This window comes from Triturus cristatus, chromosome 2_1 (assembly GCF_964204655.1).
Source record: "Triturus cristatus chromosome 2_1, aTriCri1.1, whole genome shotgun sequence".
NCBI lineage: Eukaryota > Metazoa > Chordata > Amphibia > Caudata > Salamandridae > Triturus > Triturus cristatus.
Window position 1 is genome coordinate 938,042,961 of NC_140581.1, and position 26,264 is coordinate 938,069,224.

General features: G+C 42.8%; 1 protein-coding gene across 1 annotated transcript in view; it reads right to left on the reverse strand.

Annotated features, from left to right (window-relative positions):
* UHRF2 (ubiquitin like with PHD and ring finger domains 2) overlaps positions 1–26,264 on the reverse strand; it is an 898,530-nt gene that overhangs the window by 188,176 nt on the left and 684,090 nt on the right. The window contains exon 8 of the mRNA XM_085633451.1: positions 13,490–13,597. Within this exon, the coding sequence (XP_085489577.1) occupies positions 13,490–13,597 (108 nt within the window). The remainder of the gene's footprint in view (positions 1–13,489; positions 13,598–26,264) is intronic.

The window sequence follows — 26,264 nt, forward strand, 5'->3', positions numbered from 1 at the left end:
AACGTTTTGTATTATTATGTCTGTTTATATTATTTAGTATGATGGTGTTTACTGTAGGTTATGTATTCTTGTCCTCAAGTGCCATTTGCACCCACTATACAGCCTATACCTTCTCCTACTGTCTCCTTACACTCTTTCCACCCTCTGCCTGAACACGAACAAGCTAGACAATCTGAGTTCGTAAACAACTCGTTTATTCAACTCCTGCACCAGCACCAGCTAGTTATGAATACAACCAATTGCTGGGTGTGTGGTTTAATGCCACATACCATTAATAAGGGTATCCCCTATTTAGTGCTGCCGTTTAGCTATAATGGATCGTCATGGGCATTCCAGACCATGTTTCTTTTTGCGTTAGATGCCTACTCCCCACGACAACCGCGTTCCATCAGACCTAGCACAAATAAGAAGGCCTTAATGAAAGGAGTTGCTGATATGAGCAGAGACATCGACGCATACTCATCTATCCCCAAGGATGAATTGCGAGCTTATGTAGGTTGGAACGCGACGGGGTATAGCATTAGTCTGGCTGAAAGGCAGCGGAAAATTTCATCCCCAATTTGGGTCGTACCCCACATAGGTCGGTTCTGTTTACAAGGTAATGGCCAGAATCCAAGAGCTCAACTGGGGAAAAGTGACTGTACTGAAACGTACACTTTTCCATCACAGTTTTCCCCTGCGTTTTTGGCTGCCAAGGGTACATATTTTGTTTGCAATGACCGAGCATATACATGGTTGCCCCCTGATTTCTCGGGCACATGTTACATTGCAAATTTGCTACCGCCGACTTTTACTGCTGCCTCTGATTATCACAAGACCAGAGTCGTGAGAGGCGTTGTTAGTCAGGAGGATACTGCCGGTCAGGAAGCGGGAGACTTCTTTTTGGGTTTCCTGCCGTTTTGGGGACCGATGGTCAATAGTAGGAACCTGAGACAACTGACTCGTGTGGTTGAATCCACTGTTAATGTAACGGCTGGTGCCCTTGGTAATTTGACAGCTGCGGACCGCCTCATGACTTTGCAGAACCGTATGGTTCTAGACGTCATACTTGCAGACCGTGGTGGGGTATGTAAGGTCATCCAATCTAGTTGTTGCATTTTCATACCAGATAACGCTCCAACAGTTTATCAAGCCATCTCCAAACTGCATAAAGTATCTGAATCTATTCACGTGGATAAAGGAGATTGGTCACTGATGGGGTGGTTCTGGGAACTGATATCTGCCTGGGGTTGGAAGATTCTGATGGTCATTGGAATGATCTTAGCCATTCTTTTCCTGTTCTGTCTGTGTGTACAGTGTGCCCCCGCGATATGTGGCCTCTGTGCTACATTATGTGTAAGGAAACCTGTATCGAGGGACGAGCTAAGTAATAGGATGATGCTACAGCAACATCTCCATGACCTTATGAATATAGACCTGGACTTGGATTAATATGAGTATAGTTATTGCCTATGTAAGGGCAAAAGGAGGGTCTGTGGTACTTTAGAATTTGGGACCGCGTAGGAGGCAGGGCCCTACCCTGCCTATTTCGGTATCAGCGAACCGCGAATGGCCAATGCGGTATGTACAAGTGTTTTGCATAACGTTTTATCGATAAATGCACCTTGTATACAATATTACACATTGACTTCGTGGGTTCCATCTTGGAGCAGTGGCCATCTTATGGTTGCCCTCACATAGGCTACACATCAAGGACGAGCACAGGCCTTCAGAACACATGTGCCTTCTATTGACTTCTCTGTGACCTATGCGATTTGGCTCCACCGCCCCAGGTCAGTCCGGTCCCACGAGCTCCCCGTCCCACGGCCACCTGTGATTAGCATCAGGGTTTGACACAGCATAAAGCCTTTTCATCCCACACACGCCTCCGGCTAATCTCTTTCACACCTAACTCTTCCTGCTTTATGGCTTGTTTCATCAACAGGAGGTGCCCGTGTTTATTGGGGTCTGCTGATATCTGAGGAGGGATCTGAACCTCGCTGGATAAATAATTGTGGGCTGGCTGAACTGGAATGTGGGATGGTCCTCATGACTCTGCCTTTTCGTTTGTAATGAATACATATGAATGACCATATCGTAAAACGAGGAATGTGTGCCTGAAGCATGATATTTTGTATATAAGGAGAAGGCCGTTTCTGTGACTTTAAGCAGTCTCCTGAGAACATACATTGTGTTGTACTTCTCGGATACCTGTAATTGGTCTGCAGCCAATAAATACGATCGTTGACTTCACCTAGAAGACTCTGTGTTTCTGTGGGTCTGAAACAGGAAGAACTCGAAGTCTTAGGGTGTGTTCCCCTGCACCGCTGGGTTTTAAAAACCCAGTACTTCAACTCTGTTCACTTTTTATACTCCATGTAAATACAACCTCATTATGCACACCAGTTTGCGTTGAAAGGGTGTTCTATAAGTGTTGTTGTGCATGATTGCACTGAATACTCATAGAACAAGACACATGTCTAGATTTGTCAGAAATCATGAATCTCGATTTGTGTGTGAATGCTGCACCATTCTAAAATTGGTGTAGGAAAGCACAACAAGGAGAATTGTTTTAATTTCTCCACATTTTTATATCTTCAATGCATGCTACAATGCTCAGCATACATTGAAGGAGAAAAATGCCTTTACTGATAGTTTTTGTGCAGGAAGGTGTGTCTTCCTGCACAAAAACAAACCGCTTATGACACAGATATCCTTGCACTATGGTGAAAGGGTGCCTGTGTCACCACATGGCTGCAGTTTAAGCAGTCGTACAGAGAGAAGCATAGATTTGCCACATATTTATGTACATATGTTGCATCCCTGTGCTTCGGAAGTACTACAGCACACTGCAGTTCAAGAGGTTACTGTGTGATGCTGTAGCACTTCCTCATAGTTCTGCACTTATACATTCACCATACGCTACTAATGCATTCATTCACTCAATTACGTACTACACATACATTCATCTAAACTTTCACACACTAACAAAGAAATTTAGCTCTTTTTTTAAACCAGGAAAGTTAGTTCTTACAAGAACTTTTTTTTTCTTCTTTCTTTTATATTTTTTTGGGTGTTTTCTGAACAATTTTTAAATTTTTTTGGTTTTTCTGTAAAAAACAAAAACAAAACAGGAGGAACCAAACAATGAACTTCAGGGAACAATAAAAAAAACAAAAAAAACTAGCAAATGTGACTTTCTTGCAGGCGGCAGATCAGATCGATCGACTGCTCACCGTAACACAAAGTCGCATTGCACTTAGTGCAGAGCACTTTTAAATATTGAAATTGAGGACGGATGACCACGTTTTTGGCTGATGGATGCACTCTTGAAGTGCTTGGCTGCAATGAGGTGGAAGGCGCAGGAGCAGGAGTGTTTCTCATCTGTTTGCACTCTTCTTGTGCAAGATTGTTCGGATGATGGGTCCTTAGGTGCTTCATCATACTCGCCGTGCCGCACAAGTATTTCTTGTTAAGATCCCCTCGCGACAGCACTCTTTTGCAAATCTTGCACGTGACCAAGGTGACATTGGTCTTTGTTTGCCCCTCGGGAAAAGTAAAAAATGTCCACCCACTGAAGAAAAACGTGGTGTGCGTGGTGTCTCCTCCAAAAATTCATCCTCAGATGTATGAGGATATGCAGGTGATGCCTGCTGCCCTGAAGCCATTTTTGGTAGAAAAAAGTTAGAGCTAAGTGTAAACTTAGTCTAAAAAAATCTTCTTCTGTGCAAAGAGATGCTCCTCCAAAGAAGGTCAAAGAAGAATGATTGAATTGGGTGGGGTCTTTCAATAGTTAGAAGAGGAAGTGTAATGAACCAATCAAATCTCTTTTTTTGCAGGTTACATGGGATCCGCGCACCCTGCGCATACGCAGCACGCACCCAGCGTGCATCCGCGAAATTGAATTAAAAAGAAATATAGGATTAGATGTACAAATATATTACTTTTAAGACTAGTTCAGAGTTTGTCTTCAATTAATATTCACATGAAATAGATATATATGTTTTTTTAAATGTTAAATATTTCGCGGGGTACGCGCACCTACCGCGTCATAGACGCAGATGACGCATCGCGGAAGTGCGTAAACGTCGCGTTACGTACATCGAACGTATCGCGTATAGGCTAGGAGTCACGTACCTGTCGCTTTGCGATCGCGCACAAAAAACATACCCGACGCATACCATGCGCGGATGCTATCGCGTAGAGATCGAGAACGGTGCGCGGATCCAAAAACAGTGAAAAAAATATATAAAATAAAATTTTGCACAAATAGTTAAAAAAATATTTTGAAAAAAATATGTTTGAAAAGCCCATTAAATTCAAATAATATTTTTTAATTTTTAAAAGAATTAATTGAAAAAATAAGTTTAAAAAATGGTGATAAAAAAGTATTTTAAAAAAAACATAATTATTGAAATTGACACACTGAATTTGAAAAATATAGAAATTCAATCAATATCATTAAACATGATATCTTTAGAGATAAGTTATAGATAGGAATTAGCATTTATAAAACTTTTGAAATTCACTGAAAAAACCATAGGTTTCATGCACGTTATAGTTAGGAATTGGCATTTAAAAAACCTTTGAAATTCCCTGAAAAAAACAAAGGTTTAAGGGGCGTTATAGTTAGGAATTGGTATTTAAAAAACCTTAGAAATTCACTGAAAAAACCATAGGTTTCAGGGGCATTATAGTTAGGAATTGGCATTTAAAAAACCTTAGAAATTCACTGAAAAAAACATAGGTTTCAGGGGCGTTATAGTTAGCTAGACATTTCCCTCGTACAAAACCCTAGAAATTCCCCTGTTATAGTTAGTTCAGCTAACTATAACTCACGCCCCCGCAATGCACTGCTGATGACGTCACATATTACATCACTCATAACATGGTCAGTGACATCACTGATGACATCTCAAATGACATCACTGATGATATCACTGATGACGTCATCCATGTGATAAATTAGAGCATCTTCTCACACCCTAATATAACCTTTGATACACCGACTCAAAATTTCAGACGGCCATTTTGAAAACCATAGATACTCCAATACCAATAACTACATACCCACTCATTGACTCTTAGGTCTACATACACCTCCACTCACTCACCTGTACAGTCACTCATACTTACAGTCACTCCATACAAGACTATCATATGCATTTATACACCTATATAGACACTCAGACACCGCCAATCATCCATTGAGGTACTGACACACCTAGTCAGTTGTGCAAATAATTAAACACAGTCCAATTTACTTACCTATACAGTTAAACACACTCAAGTTCACTTACTCATAAAAATACTAACAAATTCTGACACTCTTATACAATTACTAATACAAGCACACACTCATCCATACAGCCACTCCCGCAATCACACACTCTCACATATAGATAGTTATATACTCTTACACACATATACACTGCGTTTCACATATGTAGTTACTGACACATGTACAACTGAGCTATACATTCAATCACTAACACACTCATACATACACTTACCCAACCATATAGTCCATCACAGTTGCACTGTTAAAACCATGCACCCATAGAATCACCCACTCACACATCTATGCACAGAGTCACACACACCCTACCCACACAAACACTCAGGCACCCGTACAGATACTCAGACAACCAATCAATAACCCATATAGACACTCATATAGCTATTCACAAAACCATGCAGCCACTTATACACCAACACACAGACACATACAGACATTCACACAGTTTAGTCACTAGTCTGCAGTAAGATACATTTAATGACTCACTTATAGAGTCAGTTACACACCTAGAAAATCACCCATTCACACACTTATACACCCACTAATTCTTCCATAGGCCTTTCACTATAAATATATAAAACATATTTAAACTTTTCAGAAAAACACACATTCACTGGATGATGTCATCAGTGATGTCATGAGTGATGTCACTGACCATGTAATGAGTGATGTAATATGTGACGTCATCAGCAGTGCATTGCGGGGGCGCGAGTTATAGTTAGCTGAACTAACTATAACGGGGGAATTTCTAGGGTTTTGTACGAGGGAAATGTCCAGCTAACTATAACGCCCCTGAAACCTATGGTTTTTTCAGTGAGTTTCTAAGGTTTTTTAAATGCCAATTCCTAACTATAACGCCCCTGAAACCTATAGTTTTTTCAGTGAATATATATATATATAGACACATATATATATATATATGTGTGTATATACACACCCACACACACTCATGACATGACACACATGCACAAACTCGAGGTCAAGTGGAGTGGGTAGTGTTTCCAGTAAGGTATAATTCTTCATACTACTTAGTAATGAAACGATCGTGTACATCAAATATTCTTCATTTTAACATGAACCCAAGATTTTCCTGTGCTAGTCAGGTCATTCACTCTACCAGACAAAGTGGCAATCATGAACAGGCCCAGCACTTGTCAGAACGAGAACCAGGAGTGCTGATGGCCGTTTTACAACATCTGGAGCCTCTAGTCTAAGGTCCTTAACTATACTTTGGTGTCTGGGACAGAAAGCCAACCACTGATTTCCCAGTCTACGTTAAAGAAGCAACATACTCTCTAAATTAGAGCTTCACAGATCACATTTCTTGTACCAGTCTGTACCAGCCCTAGATTACCAACTTATTCACTTAGACAAAACCATCATCAACTACCATTCATCATCTGCACAACCTGCTCACACTAGGCAGATGTTTCTATTTGCAGAGGCAAAACACCAAATACAAAATTATGTCATGTTGTAATTGATCTTTATGAATTTATCGTATAATCTTGATGCCTTTATTTTATGTGTACCTGTATGATTCTGTTGAAATATTACAAGCCCAAATATATAGTATAAGACACCCATGTGTACTTTGTACTCATTTCTGCTTTCTAATTAAGTTGTGTTTTCACTTATGTTTGGTGAAGAACAAGAACTGTGTCACTTGTGCTCCCATACTTTCTCCAAAAGTAACTGAATGAACAGGGTGATGAGACGTACCTTCTTCTTAATCAGGATTCTTATACAGGGAGAATTACGATTCATACCATATTTCCAAAGTAATTAGGCAGTATTAAGCTTGTCTGCCAAGAACAGTAAACAAGACTATGCCTAGGGAGTCACTCATAGACTGGCAAGTTGGCCACCTGACCTATAATGAGGGCCACCTAGAGTTTGCTACCCCGCTTGTAGCATTACTCATCCTCCCCCCAAAAGCAGCTCCATCCTCTTGACATTAGGCCTACTATGTCATGGCAGTTTATAGGTCTGATGATGCCACTGTTTTCCCCCAGAGACCAGATTTTCAAAGCAGGGTCCACCTTCAGAAATACAACATATCTAATGTCTGCACATGCTGGGAGTTTTCTCACATCACATGGGTTTGTGGATTTTTTTCTGTCCAGGACTGACATGGTGGTATCAGGGAGGAAAGAAGTTGGGCAGTCCTAGAGAGAAAATATGTCAGCTTATCGGAGAGATCATACTGCATAGACATGCCTACATATGCATTTTAGGTTTCAACCCGGAAATACAAGTGATCATCATAAATATGTCTTTCAGAGACAATAACTTTTTGGGTCCTGAAGTAGATCACTCTCTGGAAAACATATAAAAAGGCTAACAAGACGATAAAGGCAGTGCAAGCATTAAAAACTGAGAGGAGGAATGTTCATAAGAGGGGGTAATACAAACATACGAGATTTAAGAAGTCCAATCTATAAACCCAAATTTCAAAGAGAAATCATGGGGAGACAGCTCATACAAACAGTATAGTGCCAGCACTCACATCGGTCTGACACAACTTTCTGTGGACGAGCCAAAACCAGAGGCAATATGTCTAGGGGGCTGGTATGTTCCACAAATTCACTCTGTACAAGAGCCCATGATACACCCAACACCAGCAGGTGGCAGAATAAAGGACTACTTAAACACCTGGGATTCTCTAACAACAGACAATGGATATTGTAAAGAGTTCATACGGAAACCTCCAACAAAGTCAAATCAAACATACTAGAAAAAAGAACTAGTACAGGTACTTCAGAATGATGCACAAGAGTTGCTACAACAGAATATAATAGAGGAGTTATCTTTGCAAGAAACACAGGAGTATGACTCAGTGCGCTTTCTAATTCCAAAAAAAGATCAAACATTGCAACCAATATCGGACCTGTGATTTGTGAACAGATTCATCAAAAAGCAAAGGTTCAAAATGATAGCCCTTTAAGAGTTTGTATCGTTGCTTGAGGGAAAAACAACTACTTGGTTAGAACAGATATAAAGGAGACTAATTCCCACTTATCCACAGGAAATATCTCAGATTTGTGATGATGGGTGTACATTACCAGTTCAACAGCTTAACATTTGGCATAAAGGCTGCACTGAGATGGTTTCTGAAAACACTAGCTGTGGTAGCGGCTCATCTCATAAGGTAAACCATTAATGTGCATCCTTAATTGGGCTTTCTGAACTTCCTCAGCAGCCTCGGTCTTCTTATTCACCAAGAAAACAATTTCCTCCACAGATGGACGATTTCTCTTCTGCCTCTCTAATTCTGACTGTCCTGATATAACCACTGCGACACAGTAAGCAGGTAATCTCCTCTCTCTTTGCACTCAGGTTTTTGGCTGAACTGTCTTTGGACTTATTGTCCCTTGGAAGACAGTGCATGCATGCTGGATGTTCGTCATTCAGGTTGAACATCCGATGAATATTAGGGCAAACTTTATAGATCATGCTCTTACTATAAATTGGTGTCAGGCACACCACTTCCAATATATACAATCGTCCCTCTATGTCAAAGACCCTCCTAAAAACACAAAGTCTCAAGACCTCTTCGTCTATCATGTTACTCTCTCCTCTGAACAACTTTCAACTGTCCCTCAACTTTTGCTTTGTCTTGTTTTTGAGAACTTCCTGGAAGCTCTTTTGACAAACCTTCAAATTCACCGGCATAAGAAAGGATTCTAAAATGAAGGTCACGTTAGGGCCATACTGAACTTACATTTAACAACAAAGTGAGATGTACAGACTGCATGTGTTGGCATTTGTAATAGAACACTTCTAGACCCAGCCAACAGAAGTCAGAATAATACACAGCAGTTAAATCTAGAAGAGATTTCACACTGCAAAATCGATTATCTCATGTCATTATGAATGCTCTTAATAATACTGCATTATATGTGTACCTGAGATTCATGCCTCTGATATAAAATTGATAAGTCAAGACGTGCTTCAATGTGCAGACTAATGAGACAATTTTTCATTGACCACATTAAAAAATATATATTTTACAGAATAACAATGAATTGTGGTCATCAATCTAACTGCTCTTGGTACTTTTATATATCTCTCTGAAGAAATGAGGCCCCCACATTCTTTGACCACAGGTGTTGTGCTGCTAAATTAACTGATTTTGAAATAATGTGCATGATTGGTCCTTTCATTTTGTTTAGGAAACTGAAGTGGATCCTGAGAGTCCAGTACAATGTAAAGGACAACGCTACCAAATGTAAAAAACATATTTATTTTGCCCATATTGGTGCAAACAGTATCACTGTTAATATGGCCTATATATTCTGAATGACCTATATCCACAACTGAATCGGTTGCCAAAGTGTAACCAAATGTTCTTTATCAGCATAGCCACATTGCAATCTCCATAGTCCATTTTCAGAGGTACCAGGATGTAAAGGTTTAGAATTACATGTTTTATTTGGTAGCACTAAATTTATCTCTCTTTGAGTGCATTCATCTCTTTTGAAGTATGTTTTATTCTCATGCGAGACGTTGTTGGAAACAATGCTGGTATTCATGCTACAATCATTAGTGCCAATACATGTGTTTACATCTGCGATTGAGCTACAAAAAGATATTTCCTGTGCTGTCCTGCTTTGTATATGTGCTTCCCAATCAGTAAAGGATTTATCTGTTACAACTGTTACTCAGAAATTTACGTCTGAGAAGGTGCATGTTCCACAATTTAATGAAGTGCCCCAACCTGTGTAATTAATACACACACTGGATATTCATTATCCATTCCTTCCTGCAACTAATGTTAGCAGTCAATGTGGTCTCATTGGTAACCGAACCCAATAACACTATTTTTAATACTATCATTACTTTCCTCCCTTTCTGAGAATAGCACATTTATTATAATGGAATTTTCTTTCTGAAAGAGGATATTCTTTCCCAAGTCTCAAAAGCCAAGGACCTATTTGGCAAGTTACCCTTTTACTATATGTATTTTCCTGCATTGTGTTTAAGTGTGATATGTTTGGTTTGATGGGATCAACAGGCAAATATTGTCTGCAATTTTTTAAGAGATTATTCTCCCCATTCAACTATCTATACACATGGATGTAACCAAATCACTTGAGACGAGCTATCTCCAAAACCACATATCTTGTGCATAGAATGGGAGCAGATTTTATGTCTGAGTAGCTCTTTGACCTGCCCCAAACCCAGCTGTCTGAGGTGATATCTTTCCTTTCTTTTCCGAAACATTTTCCTTTTTACCCCAAATGGGGTGCTGTGTGTTACACCTGGAAGTCATCTTCTCTTTCTTAGCTTCGTCCTGCTTCGTCACTATGCACTGTTCCAGAGTAAGGGAGAAAAGCAAGCCACTACAGTATAAAATATTTAGAGACTTCTGTTGGGTCCTGAAAATACTATCTTGGAGTGTAGAGCCATCTTATGGATGAATCACAGCTCTTTACTGGGTCCTTACAGTGTATGGCCCCACAGAGCATTGTGTATTTATTTCTTTATCTCTACCTTTTCTTTTCCACAAGCAGCAAAGTATTCTTTCTCCTGCCGTACTGAAGTAGGAGCAATGATTTACTGAATAGTGGACTACGCAAATTCTTATATTGTTGTATGTATGGAGTTTAAATCTATTTAAACAGTGATGTGTTCCAATACATAAATTTGCATCTATGCCTGGGCAGCAATCCCTATACTCTGTGTTGTGAAGCCCAGCATGTTTACTTCCTACCCTGGGATGGGTCTGTCATAATTGTCACTAGCGTATCTGGGTTTCTGAATGATCTCCCTTGGGAAACGTTACAAGGAACTCACTCAGATATACAAAATGTCAGAGGTGGACAGGCCATGTTCCTGAGAAAGTATGATAAATGTCTTCTGACATTGGAGATGTCTGCACTGATTGCATGGGAACAAACAGATAAAGTTTAATGGTCTACTCATTTTTAAAGGGCTTTTCTTGGATACACTATCAATACCTCGTCCAAAAAAAAGAACACTTACCTCCAACCAAAAGAGTCCTCAGATAGGTGCCCAGCTCCTTGTTGGCTAATAGGTAGATGTATTTGGGTTGCACTATACCAGTAACAAGAGTCACAAAAGAAGAGGCTCTTCCTGGCAGCTTTCAGCACTAGATACAAATGCCTGTGATACTGACACTTTATTTTCACACCTATCGCCTATCCAGTGCACTGCCTACTAAAGAAGTACATAAGTGGCAAAGGTGAGGAGAGCCTACAAGCACTCCATTGAGCCCAAGCCATCTGTAGGATTGTGCAAGGTTGAGGGATTAACTTCAGTTCTACATCCCTTGCACAAGCAAAGCCCATAGCTGACAAACGAGGGATGTCACAGAAGTCTTGCATGACAGCTAAAGGAGCCTGCCTGGGACTCCCAATAAGTTTGTTATGCCCTTTGCCTCATCAGAAGCAGAGATAGCGCAGGTCCAGTAAGAGAAAATAGGCAGCTTATTATCTACTGGATTTCATCAATAAAATACCAACATCCTATCCACCAATACCTGTGGCGTCACTGGATGGCATGACAAAATAAAGAGTCTTATCATTCACAACAAGAAGTATAATGCGAAGCAGGTAATAGTACTCTATAAAATTATCTAAGACATGATGCCTTACAGATACAGTATAAAAGGGAGGAAGTCATTTATGCATGTTTAAATATCATTAGGCGATGGAAGCAAGGGTCGTACAAATGAAGACCGAGCAGGGGCAAAAGGGGGTAGGTAGTCAAGTCAGGGTGTACTCTATTCTGTCTCCAGTCGTGTGCCCGTGCTACGTTACCAAAGTAAACCCAGGGTTCAGTAGAGGAATATGTATCAAAATCCCCTAGCAGAAGATGCAAAGACCTGCGAGTGACCTAGAGTGCAAAGTCAAGGACGTTTCAGCTGCTCTTGGGCCTTTATGTAATAAAGAACGTAGGGTTGCACCAAATGCCTACAAATGGCACCTATGTTCGGTCCTGACTTCTGATAAGCCTCTCTATAGGCCCTTTGCAAAAGGAGAGGTCATGGACTCCACTAGAGAAGAGCAGCCCAGAAGGAGACCATTTTGGCTGAGGTATGGCATGCACAAGTCACAACGTTTTCTTTTTTGAAGGGGGTGGCATAAAATAAAGGGGTGCATGCTCATCTATATGTGGGTGGACATATGTGTATGTATAAGGATCTTGGTCTCTATTTGAATGCATATGTGTGCTGGTGATGTGTGAGCCCAAGTGAGGTCAAGCTGAGCGTGTTTCTGAGCAGAGTATGTTTACATACATTCATAGACACAGACAGACACACACACTCCATGATATGGCAGCCTTCCAGCTGGAAGAAATTCCTAGCAAAGAAGTGGTGACCACTGCTCACAGCAGGTTTTTTCTATCATAACAAGGCCCACTTCCCCTTGTCTTGTATAGGACACAGCAGCAATTCTGATAAGAATCCATGGCATAATGGTGGCCTTCCTTTACACAATGGGAGCAGTTTTTCAACATTTTATGGTGATTCTCTGTTCATTCCCTAAATATGACAGAGAGTAACATAGGAATAGGACGAGGATGTAAAAATAAAAGTAAGTGGAATATAAAACAGAAGACACATGTTTTATACATTTTGATAGACCATGTAAAGATGCAGAACTGTCGGTTCACACTCAGAAGTTTTAGGCAATTTTTACTAAAGTGGGTGCACTCTTGCTCGGATAATGATAGATTTGTGAATAAGGAAGAGCTTAAATCTCTCTCTCTCTTGGAGGGAGGCATGTCCTTAAGGAAATTTTGCATTATGCAGATATGCGTAATTTTTGTACACAAGACACTTGTTAGCACAGAAAATGACACATTTACTGCTATTACCAGTCTCCTACTGGTATCTCGTGAGATTTATTTTTCTTGACAAAGTGTAAAAAAGTCACGCTAGATACCGGCAAACACATTTCGCTCTTAAAGTGTAATCTGGTGTCATACTGTGAAATTGTTAAGGATTTTCCCTAAAATAAGCTGTAAATGTTTGACACCCACAAAATGTACAATTCTACTTTCGCAGGCTGAAGGATTAATCTTTCAACTCCACCAAATTGAGAATCTAGTGGCACAGGCCTGATCAATCAGGCAATGGAGACTTCATTGAAAGCATGTCAAGATAATCTGAGCCAATGACTACAGAATTAGCACAATGGGTGCTCATGTACTGAAAAGCTGCATAGGAATAGATTGACCTACCTGTACTCTAAATTTCCAACTTGTACCAACTGGAACGCCTGGTACAGGTCCATAGTGATTAGATGGAACAATAGTGCACTCCTTTGTGCGACCAACACATGCCATTCCCTGGAAACACAAGGAAATATCTCAGGATTTAGCTTGAAAAGCTGCAAAAGGTAATTTGCCATAGAAACAATTACATGCAGCCTCCCCTAATATATATCACATAACATCATGGTATAAACTACTGCCTTAATAGCTTTTGCCACAGTAAAACCATTCTGCCTAAAAGAGAGAATTAAATCAAAAAAATAAAAAGGGCTTCTCACAATTTTTTTTTTTAAATTACCTAAGATGCTATGAAGAACAAACTAACCTTTAAAGAAAAAAAACATGGCTGCTTACTAGCAATGAGTGTCGGCAGGAAATCCTCCCTCAAGCAGATGTGTGTCTGATTGGGGTAGAGGGCTCCTTTACTGCTCTCTTCCACCTATCTGAAGTTGTTTCTGCCAATCCATTAAACTCAGATTGGAAACTAGAGTTTTGGGCACTTTAGGAAGGTGCACAAGATGCTTAGACACCTATGCACCAACCCCTGCTAAAGAGTTTATTTTAAATATAACATTAATTTTGAAGTAATTAAAAAATCTCCTTCAGAGGAATATATTTTTTAATTATCTAAGGTGCTCTGAAGGACAAACCTACCTGTAAAGAAATCAGAAAACACAGGAGATTATTGGCCATGAGTGCCAGCGGGGGCACATCTCTCACACCCACTGCTCTCCTCCACCCATCCCCAGCTCACCCTAACATCTGATCAACCTCAGAACTGAAACTTAAAGATATGCAGTTCACTAAATATCATAAGCTGTGGATCAAAAAAGCACATACAACTGGATAAATATGAATTTTAAGACATTTGAAGTGTGCAAGGCCAACTAGATTTGAAGACTCAATGTCACAAATGCATAATCCGGCAAATATGTAGAGGAACTGAAGTTGTAAACGTTAGAATAATTGAGAGCTTGGGGAAACTACATTACACTTATTTCCACAAATTATTCCCAAAAAGATTGTACAAAATTAACTTATCAATGGGATTAAAACGTTCTTGTTGACACCATAGACAGAGTCATTTCAATTTAACAGAATAAGACACCCCTGTAAGAGTCGTTTTGCTTCTCTCAGGATAGCCAAGCAATCTTGTAACAAGTTCAAATGTACATACTGACTGACTGCATGAGTGATGCTAACAAAGTCAGTTATGGCATGATCGGATGGCATATCAGGCCTTGTTTTCTTGTGACCAAATTCAGTTTATACTGTAGCCTCTAGTATGGGGACAGGGGAATGCGAAGAAGATCAATGAACCACCACTGCTTGGCCATGTGTGAGCATTCAGTATCCTTTCTGCTTTGGAGCTCGTCTGTTTCAGGATCATTGCTGGTATCGGAGGGATGAGAGAAAAACCAAATAGTAATGTTTCTGACCAGTTTATCAAAAGAGCATTGCCAAGAGACCCAGGTTCTCGTCTTCTGGAGGCAATGCTTCAGTTGTTTATGTTTAGAGCCTTAGAAAATAGATCTATATCTAAACAAGACCACTCCATGACGATCTCTTGCAAACTTCATCATCTATGACCAATTTGTGATATTGCATTTAAAACCTACTTTGAAAATCTGCCCTTTGGTTTTGTTGCCTCAGGAGATGTACTACCAATATACAGAGGGTCCATGGCCAGATCCTTTGAGATTCCTGTGACTGGGGTCTTGACCAGATGTCAACTTGCATTCCTTAAGTGGTGCATCATGGTGGTATTGTCCATTTTCATTAAGATCCAATCTGCTGTCAGACAGCTGGAAAGCCTTCATAGAAAGGTCAACTGATATGAGATTCAAGGTGTTTAGACAGAATATCGTAAACAAAAAGATCGAGGGACAAATTATTGTGTTAAGAATATCGAGGACAAAAATATTGTGACGGTAAGTTTCAATAGGTAAGCAAAGTTTTACTATATATAACTATACATACATGTACCTTGACGATGCCCTGTGCTATTGAGCTAGGGTCTGTATCCCTTGCTGCTGATGCCTGCTGGAGTCTGTTTATATCATACCTGATTGCAGATTTGTTAGGGGAACATGCTCGCGGGCAACAGTTGAAACCCCTATAAAATATTTCTGGCACCAGGGGGAGTGTTCCCAGGGCATAGACTCCTTTTTCTGGTGCGTCTTTGCCCACTACAAATCCCTGCAACTGCACCCTCAGTCTGTCAGATAGCAGTCTTAGTCTGCCCCAAATACCCCCTCCCATGGGTGCTGCCTGAATATCAGTGAAAGGCTTGCTTGATCCTACCTAACTTACTATAAGTGAAAGGTTAAATTGCTCCAACCGCATGGAGCCTTCAGACGAGGTATATGGAGATCCTTTGGGCTATTTCACCTGGGACGATGATTTTTATAATGCTGTGGATACCTCAATATATTGGGTGGTTGATGAGGCTATGGGGCCTATGGAGGAGCGCCTTGCGCAGCTCATTGCGCGCGAGTGCACAAAGAGACCACAGACCGTGCTAGAGGCTCCAGGCCCTTCCTCGATACCAGACCCATCCCCACTAGAACAGAGCCTGCACCGGCGAAGTGCCCACGGGAGGAGGGGGTGGACTTGGATGTCTTTGAGCGTTTAAACATGCCATGCTTGCTTTCATTAGCCCCAGAGCCCCAATTAAAAGCTCCCTTAGTGTCTCCAGACACCAAGGACGTGACCCTCCCTCTGATGAGGAGGCAAGGTCATCTAGACCATGGAGACCATCCCCCCCTTACAGTGAAGTACCCTTAGGACCAACACAGTTTTATATTCTGGACCCGGACCAGATTCTACACCCACGGTCAGTGGAATGGGTTCCCTTCGATAAGGTAGCGGAGTATGTGGCCAACCGCCTATGCAGACCATTGGAAAACGAAGAACATAGCTGCTTGAGAGCAGAATGCCCTAGGCCCAGTTTAGAGGGGAAAGTGGCCCAAACGCCCAAGATTGACCCAAAAATTGGAAACGTTCCTAGCTAAGTTTATAAAGGACCCTAAGAAAGGGAATGACCTCTCCTGGCGGTTTTTAGAAGCAGTGGGCCCTTTGATAAAGATACTCGATATGTCAGAGGACGCCGAAGCGTCAGGTGCCGAGATTTCCCCAGAGTTCTTTTTGGGATGGGTGCAGAAGACAGTTATCTTTTTAGGTAAAGCCAAATGTGCTCTGTCCACGGAACGCAAGCAGTCTCCCCTGATAAACGCAGATCCAAAGCTTTGGGGATCTGGCTGTCTCTGAGGCGGAAGTGGTGACCCAGGGTGGTCTCTTTGGAGACCCCTTTGTCAAGGAACTCGAAAAAGATTGTCAACACTTTCACTTTGTTAGATAAGCCCAGATGTCCATTAAAAAGGTGTTCCCCTGCCGGGGTTTCCAAGAGGCCGGCAGTGGTATTGGCAGCTCGGCCGGACGCTTTGCTTCCCAGCCCTACAGCAGAAGGCAAGGCTCCAGACGAGGCAATGGTTACCAAGATCAATCCCACTTCTCAAACTTTTACCGTACCAGGGCACAGCGCTTCCGAGGGAAAGGCTCCAGAGGACATGCTGCCAACTCCAATTCTGGTGAGTGTTCTTTACTCTTCAACTATGCACGTGGGGGGTAGACTAGAGTCCTTTCCATAGGCGTGGCGAGCTCTAACAGCAGATGCATGGGTCCTACAGACCGTCCAGGGCTTTCAGATAGAGTTTTATTGGACCCCCTCCCAGGCGTCAAGACCTCCCCGGATTCAGTTTGTTTTCTGCAGCAGAAAAAGTGTTGCTAGACACTTAGGTTCAGGCTCTGTCAGCCAAGCGAGCTATCGAACCAGCTTCTAACCATTCCGACGGGTTTGTCAGCAATATTTTTCTCGTGGACAAGGCCGATGGGGGTCAACGTCCAGTGATAAATTTGTGGGAATTCAATGAGTGGGTGGTACACAGACATTTCAAGATGGAGGGAATTCACCTCCTAAGGGATGTCCTGTGACCCTTCGATTGGATGGTATGCCTCGACCTCAAGGACGAATATCTGGTGATCCCCATTTTCCTGCCACACTGGCGTTTCCTTCAGTTCCTTTGGCGTCAGCAGGCGTTTGAATCTTCAAGTCTGCCTTTCGGGCTGTCCTCCGCTCCTTGGTGCTTCACAAAGGTTCTCAAACCAGTGCTGGAGCATCTTCGAGTGTGCGGCATCTGTCTCATCGCCTTCTTGGACGACATGCTCCTCATGGCCAAATGTCCCCAGCAACTGTCGGTCCAGGTACAAACAGCCATAGACCTCATGGAAGGATTAGAATTTGTAATAAACCTGGAGAAATCCCTTCTGATTCCATCCCACATTGCAACATTTTTGGGGTTCACGATCAACTCCTTGAATGCCATGCTCAGCCTGTCATCACGAAAGTTTGGCAAGATTCGACACGGATTATGGTGCACTTTAGCGAAGCCTCGGACTTCCCTGCGCCAGATCGCCCACCTAGTCGGGCTGCTGTCTCTCATTCAGGCCATCTTCCCGGGTCCCTTGCATTATCGGGCCTTGCAGCGCCTGAAAGCATCGCACCTTTGCAAGGGTCTTACATATTCTCAGACAGTGAGCCTTACAGACGAGGTGCTAGAAGAAATTTCATGGTGGCTCTCATACATGGAGGCCTGGAATGGGAGGGCAATCTTTGGATCGGCTCCAGATCTCATCATAGAGTCAGGCACAAGCAGATCCGGATGGGGAGCGTGTTGTGGTGAGTTTTCCACAGGGGTCGTGGTCTACCCAGGAGCAGGCACTGCATATCAACTGTTTGGAGCTCTTCGACAGCTCATTTACAGTCAGATGTTGGACGGAGGACAGAGCTCACTCAAGTGTATTGTTTAAGATGGACAACGTGTCAGCAGTCAGATACGTCAACCAACTTGGGGGCACACAAGCGAATGCCTAACGGAGCACGGAGGAGAGTAGACATGGGCTTGCTACTTGCTAGGCGCAGGGTAGCGATATGCTGGTCACGTGGTCCGATCCCTACGATAGCTCACTGGTCGAGGGACATGCTGTATTGCAGCACACAAATTGAGAACTTTAGTGAGCTCCTCCCACCACGTAGCAGACCTAAGAACTTCTGGCCACTGTACAAAACATATATGGCTACTAGAGATGGTGATACTATACTGGCCGTCGCGGATGAACAAGCGTTGAGGGCAAGCAGCCCTATCGAATAGACTCATGGGGTCAGGCGTAACCTTCTTAGTGAGCCCCAGCGGCTACGTACTGACACAAAGGGGAACTAACTTGCTACACTGTACTAGGATCTACTTATAGGTTGATGTATAGATGGGGACGGTAGGGGGTGTAGACAAAAAACATTATGTCATTTGCTATAAATTGCCTGCTGTATTGTGGCAATGTGAGATAGACTGTACGATTTTCATATGTAATTGCAACTGATATACGGAAGGAATAATAATCTCTTGGTTGTTTTTGAAAAAGTTAATAAAGTACTTAATAAAAAAAAACTTAGGGGCACACAGTCCAAAGTACCTAGTGACCAACTTTTTGGCAATACTGCCTGGACCATCAAGTCTCGGTCACAGCAGAATACCTACGAGAACAGGAGAACCAGGTGGTGGATTTGCACTTCCGTTACCTTTGGGACTCCAGCCTCTGGAAACTGGATCCGGGAGTGTTTGCACAGTTACAGACCAGGTGGGGCCTGTTTTATATGGACCTGTTTGCATCCCGGCTAGACCACCAGTTGCCCTGGTTTTTCAGCTGGAGACCGGATCCTCTGGCGGCCGCGACGGATGCCTTTTTACAGGATTGGGCATCAGAGAAGGGATATGCCTTTCCCCCTTTCGCCATGATCATTCGAGTATAGGTTCAGATCCGGTGCCAACATGCAGAAGTAGTAATGGTCACGCCGGCTTGGAGATCTCAAGTGTGGTTTTCAGTTCTGCTGGAACTTTCCTAGGATTTTCCTTCCAACTCCTCCAGTTTCCTCACATCCTTCTCAATCCAGATCGGATTAGCCACCAATTAGTATTGAAGGGCTCCCTTCCCTTGATGGCATGGTGGATTACAGGAGACGATGGTTGATACCAGGGCTTTCGCGCCAAGCTGAGGAGTGCTCCTCTAAGGCATGGGCAGACAACATGGTCAAGTGGTACAAATCAACTTGGACACAATAGTCATGTTGGTGTCTACGAAGGGGTTTGGATCACGTGGTCGCGGATGTCATTCAGGTTTTTAATTTTTTAGCAGATCTAGCCACTGAAGGCTTGGCATGTAGGTCTATTAACATCTTTAGATCTACCATCTCTGCAGGTCACTCCCCGGTGGACGGTGTGCCGGTGGGGGCAACCTTTCGTCTGCCGATTACTTAAGGGAATTAAACTGTCTCTCCCTCCTGCCCTGAGGTGCTCGGCGCTTTGAGACGTTAATCAGGTACTCAATCTTTTCCTTTCTTGGCAGCCGAACAGGTTCCTCTCTCGTAAGAAACTTTCTGCCAAGATGGCATTGCTATTGTGTCTAGTTTCTCGCAGACGAGTATCAGATGTCCGAGCCCTGGATAGAACTGGTAGGATTATTTATTCTACAGGGGTGTCAATCACAATCTGCAGAAGGGCAAAATCCAATATGAGGACTATTATCTATCCAGCCTTTCTAGACTCCCCAAAACTATGTGTGGTTCCATGTCTAAAAGCATACGAACAAATGTCTGAGGCGTTTCGAACCCCCCGGGTGAGAGACAACTTCTGATTGCTCTGAGGAAACCGCATGCAGCAGTGCCCTCTCCCAATATTGCACGATGGGTGCAATGGGTTATGAAGGATGCAGGTATCAACCTAACCACCTTTCGGGGCACAATCCACTAGAGGAGCCATGGCTTCTAAGGAATTCTCTCTAGGAGCGAGACTAGAGGATATTATGAATCCTGCGGATTGCTCAACAGATTCTATGTTCAAGAGATTTACTTCAAGCTGGTGCTGGATATGGCTCATTTGGTGGTGAGCAAGCTTTGAATCAGCATAATCCTCGCCTCCGGTCCTGATACAGAATGAAAATTGTTCCTGTTGTGTAGGAAAGTTTCAGTCTATTAAGGACACGGAGGCGAAGATTATCCCACTGGGTGAGAAGGCATTCTCTGTTTGGATTCCACCCAAGGGCGTGAGTACAAAGTTTATGATAACGGATGTTATTAATGTATGCTCTAAGACTTGGTTGATGATGTTTCCACAAACAGATCTTTAAGAATTGTGTATGTACATAAAATGTAGATCCAACATAACTCTTATCTTTGGTCATAGCAGCAGAAGGCATGAGCTGGACCAGTGAGAAATAGATGGAGGCTTGACTAGAGCACTGAAAGAGGGAGATCACAGTCAAGGAAGGACTATATCGAGCAATCGGAGGTCCGGATTGGCTACTCCTGCGGACTACAGCTGTGATGCCATTGGTTGTTGTGGGAGTGTTCTCCCAAGGACTCATGGAATTTTTAGTTTTAAATATTTTTCTTTTAGGAAAAAAGATTGAAGATTTTTTGTGTGCTTTTTTTAAAGTTTAAAGCAGATGTTTTTATTAAAGGCTGCTAATTAATAAAAGCAAAGAGAGTTCAGCATAATCCTCGCCTCCGTGTCCTTAATAGAATTGAAACTTTCCACCACAACAGTTAGGATCAATTTTCATTCTCTTTCGGCGTCCACAAGCCTTGAACACACAAACGCTCTAGGACAGCAGCCCACTGAAATGAAGCAAATATACAGCATGCACAATCATTTGTTGCTTGCTATGCATCACAGCTCCTCTAGATGATGTGAGATACAGCCACCTCCCTGAGGAGCACTCTGCTGCTGATAGTATGTGGAATCTTTGTAGCAAAAATGAGACCTGTAATATTTTTTCCTTTCCTCTAACTCCGCCGCTTTTAAGGTTTCCATTTCATTTCTCATGCAGGTCATCTCCTCTTCTGTATGTTGTCCAAACAGCGAGGATCCTGAGAATGGAAGACTGAGGATCCAGGATGATCTTCTTATGGTTATCCTAGGATAGTACTCTGATATCAGATTAACAGAGTCTACTGAGGCATGTATGATGAGACTTAATATTAAAAGGCTTTATTGAACTATTTCAGTAAAATCCTGTTGTCTTTCTCTAGGCAACTCTTTATCACAATTTTTTAATGTTTGCCAGAGAGCTTGACCGTAACTCCCTAAGTTGGCCATACTACTGGCAGCCTTAATGGCAGGGGCAGCAGTACCATAGATCTTCTTTACTGCAGCATCTATTCTCTTGAGTGGCGTTTTCTGACTACTGACAGTATGACAGCGTCAGATTCTGAGTCAAGCCAAAGGAATGCCTGAGCCTGTCCTAGTGGCCTGTATTATTTTTCAAACGCGAGCGGTTACAGGATTAGAAATACAAAATGTTGTTCTTTGAGGGCTCCTAGAGGCCATAAACTAGAGGAAGTAATAGTCTGGGTGGTAAACGAGTGTGTAGGGTCCCTGTAATTGCTGAGATGGCCATGTAAGTTGCTTTCCAGAGGAATATTCCGTTTTGCAGTACCTCTGGCTTGGACATTCTGAAAGTTAGTGAGTTATCCATGTGGGACACTCTAGGATTGGAGCGTATCAGAAGAAGATGTGTCTATGTCTCATTTAGTTAATAATGAAGGAGATCGTTCTGTTGAACATTCATGTTTATGTCTCCACAGCTGATGACAGCTTCGTTGATTAATATTTTGCGACAGAAATAATTATGGTGTCTGTCGTGGTTAATTCTTAAGGCCTGGATAAAGACCTCATTCTTTTAGACGAATGAGGCCGTTGCCTGATAAGAGACATTAAGGTTGGTCCTGAAACCATCCCCTTCATTGTCCTTGGAGGTGGTTAATTTAACAGTCTCAAAGGTGTTTGCACATGATCCTTGTCAATAATCCTGAAACACAGCTCCAAGTAGCTGTGTTCGTATTAGGAGGGACAACCTGACATTCTCCTACTGATAGTGCAGAAGATAATGATATACTCAATGTCGACCTGTGTGAATCAGAATAATGCTCCAACGTAGAGTTTCTTAGCATTGATAGAGGTCTCATCGGTGAAGTGTGCCTTGATGTCGAGTGGTATGACATCAGTCGAGAGGAAGACATCGGATTGTGGGAGCGTTTTGACATCAAAGATCTTCCAGATGCCGAATGGTGGTGGTGCTTTAGTACTGACAAAGATCCAACTGCTGACGGTGAACATGCTGTCGATGTACCTTTGAAGTTGAAAAGGAATGCAGTGGTGGTTCATCTCTTTTGGATTCGTTTTCTCTGGATGCTCATCATCTTAGTCCTGTGGAGCAAAAGGATTTGTCACAGTAGAAGTAGAAATATCTTTGGAGGCCCTTTTTTGATTTTTCTATCTCTTTGGCCTTCAGATCTTCAAGCTTGCTACTCAGGCCTATGCCTTCACGATCAATAATTGCTGGGATGTATGTGCACTTGTGAAGTGGTACAGTACACAAGTCAGCGCTGGTATATATGTGTGTTTGTGAAGGAAAAATTACATGGAGGTTTCTAGGTTTCATTTGGAGCGATCCAGGGCTTGATGGAGGCGTATATGGAGGGAGAGGAGCCTTCCTGCCCCCAAGACAGATTTGTGGACTGCAGCATTTCTAAGAGCAGGGTGGGATACACACTGGAGGAAGGAATACCCAGGCTGGTCAGTATACTTCGCAAGGGGCTCTATGTCTCTAGAGAGATGTCACTGGTCAAAGACGTCAGGGTACATCTCAGGAAGGAGATGGGGTTGATAAGGGAATCAAAGAGTAGGGTTTGGGGCCTTTCATAACACTTTGATAAACATCACTGAGGCCGACATCCAGATATGATCCTCTAGTCACTCCCATGGCCTGTGTTTTGGTGGTGTCAGATTTGGAGACACTCCTGCCGGCCGTGATAGAATATTCTATGGAGGAAGATCAAGACACAATAATGGGCACTTCAAAGTGGGAAACAGCCAGAACACGAACTTAAAAAGCAGAGGCAAAAAGCACATTTGTGTCTGGAAAAGGATTATACAAAAGGAGCTTGAGACTCCCAAATTATCAAACCGAAGCAGTTCATCAATGTGGAGAAGCTAAGTATGAGCAATGCTGGTTGACTAGGGACTGATGGTCTGCTAGTCTCTCATGCTGCTGAATGGACATCACCCTGGAGAATCAAGAACACTCGCCTGGAGCACCAGCTTCTGCTTGACCTGAGGTCAGATGACTCTGTGAGGAAAAGGAGATTGCCTGGAGGGAGAAAGGTTAAGTGGGGATCCTGACGAGTGGGTCCCGGCAGCGGAGTGTGACATTCTGGTCCATCAGGACCCCCGCACTGATTGGGAGGTCTGCCCGTGAGCATTGTTTGTAACCCCACTATGCCAGGTGGAGGCTGTGGTGAATCTTAAGGGCCGTCGCCTTGTGCATTGCTGTGGTGAATATAGTGCCATCACTCTATCCAGCGTTGTGACCTGAAGAGGATGCCATCTTAAGTGCATGGCCAAAGAGAAATCTGAGGGCCGCTGCCTGTGAACATTGTGCAATGTACTCAGAGCTGCTATGTGATGATTGGAACTTGAGTAGCACCCCAGGTCTGCCAGAAGAGACGTACAGTACTTACTACGACAACAGAGAAAAGATGTGGTGGTCCAGACCCGTGCCGTGAATCTTCAGTGCCCTGGATCAAGCTAAGTATCGTAAGGCACTGAAGGACTATCACAAACAGATTAGAAATACACACAGCCATTTTTATGCTAATAAGATCGAGCAAACTTTGAACTCCTCACTGGAGCTATTCACTAATGTAAAATCACTATCCTCTTTGGATCAGATTTCTGCAGTCATTGCCCCAGCTGTGGAGGGCTGCAATCTGATTGCCCATTTCGTTCGGGATACGGTTTCCAACATCTATGATTCCTTCCCGATGGCTGTGAGGGATGCCCCATGCTGTGAAGCTTGGTTTGAACCATCAAATGCTAAGACAGGGCTCTCTAGTTTCAATACCCTAACCATAGATGAACTGGGGGCTCTGATGGGTAAGGTGAAATCAGGCTCCCCAAATGATCCGGCTTCTCCCATGATTCTGGGACGAGGGAGGCAATTCCACCTGGAATGTGTGACCTGCTAAATCATTTTGTATTGGGGCAACTCCCCTCAAGGTGGAAGCAGGTCATTGTTGTGCACTTTTGAAAAACTCTACTTTGTACCCTGCTAAGTCAGAAAATGTGAGACCCATCTCTCTGCTATTTCTTTCCAAAGTGGCAGAGAAACATGAAAATAAACTGCTGATGAGTTTTGTTAAGGCTGAGATTTACTGCATGAGACCCAAACAGACTTACATCCGCAGTTCAGTACAGAGTTGACACTACTGCTAGCATCCGAAACCCTTAGACAGCTGAATGGGGCAAAGCTGCTGCACTGATAATGCTAGACCTAAGCGCTGCCTTTGACACCGTATCTCACAGCCTTTTGTTGGAGCGGCTATGGAACTAAGGTGTTGGTGAGACAGCTCTGAGCTGGCTAGGTTCATTCCTCCAGAATCGCACCTTCCAGGTGGTTCAAAACCGTTTTCTTCTGAGGTTGTGTCAAACCGGAAGTGCTGCTCTGAGTCCCACATTGTGCGATCTATACATGTGCCCCCTTACAGATGTCATAGAGCGCCTCAGCTTCAACATCATGTTGTACGCTGATGACATGCAGTTCATCATCACCCAGTTTCAGGATGAAGGAGTCTCTGCAGCCCGGCTTAGATCTTGCCTGGGCGATTTAACGAAGTGGATGGATCAGAGTTGCCTCAGGATTAATGCTGGAAAAACGGAGGTTCTCTTAGTAAGGAAAGTCTATTCAGTCTTCGACATGGTGGCCTGACGTACTTGGCCCAGTACAGACTCCCTAGCCGAAAGTGAAGAACCTCGGAATCTGGTTTGAAACCAATCTATCATTTGACAGCCAGATTTGTTGTCTGGCGGTTAAGTGTTTTGGTAGTTGGAAAATCCTGAGTAAAATCTTGAGCATTCTCCAAGAGGCTGCCAGGAAATCAGTAGTCCAGGCACTGGTTATGTTCAGGTTGAACTATTGTAATGTGTTATACCAAGGAGCCTCCCATGGTAGACTGGTAAAAATCCAATGAGTGCAGAATGCGGCAGCACGGTTGCTGCAGAATATCTTGAGGCACACGTCCATGGGGCCAGCTCTTGCCAAACTACACTGCTTTCCTGTGAGGAAGAGAGTTTCCTTTAAAGCCATGTGTCTCTGCCACAAAATCCTGAATGGGAAAGGACTTCGATATTTACAACCTCTGGTCAAGTTGTATCGACCTAGCAGATGCCTTAGGTCTACGTGAGCTTAGCTCACTGTTATTACCAGGGTGAACAAAACCCTTCTTGGCCCCAAACTGTGGAACACTATGCCTTTAGATATGAGAAAGGAAGGGTCTGAGCTTTCAAAAGAAACCTAAAACTTGTTTTTTTAGGCAAACCTAGGACCTGCTTAGCACACCATTTAAGGGTCAGTACTGGAGATTGCATTCATAGCACGGGGACAATCTGGTTGGAGTAACAAGGTGCTTTACATATCAACTAATAATTAGAACTAGTAGAAAAGTTAAGTTCCTAATAGGGGAACATCAGAGCAATATAAGATGCAGAAAGAACACTACTAGAATAACTAACCACTACATCTTTAGTGACCACACAAGAGCAGATTTAAAGTGGTTGGTGCTAGGACAACT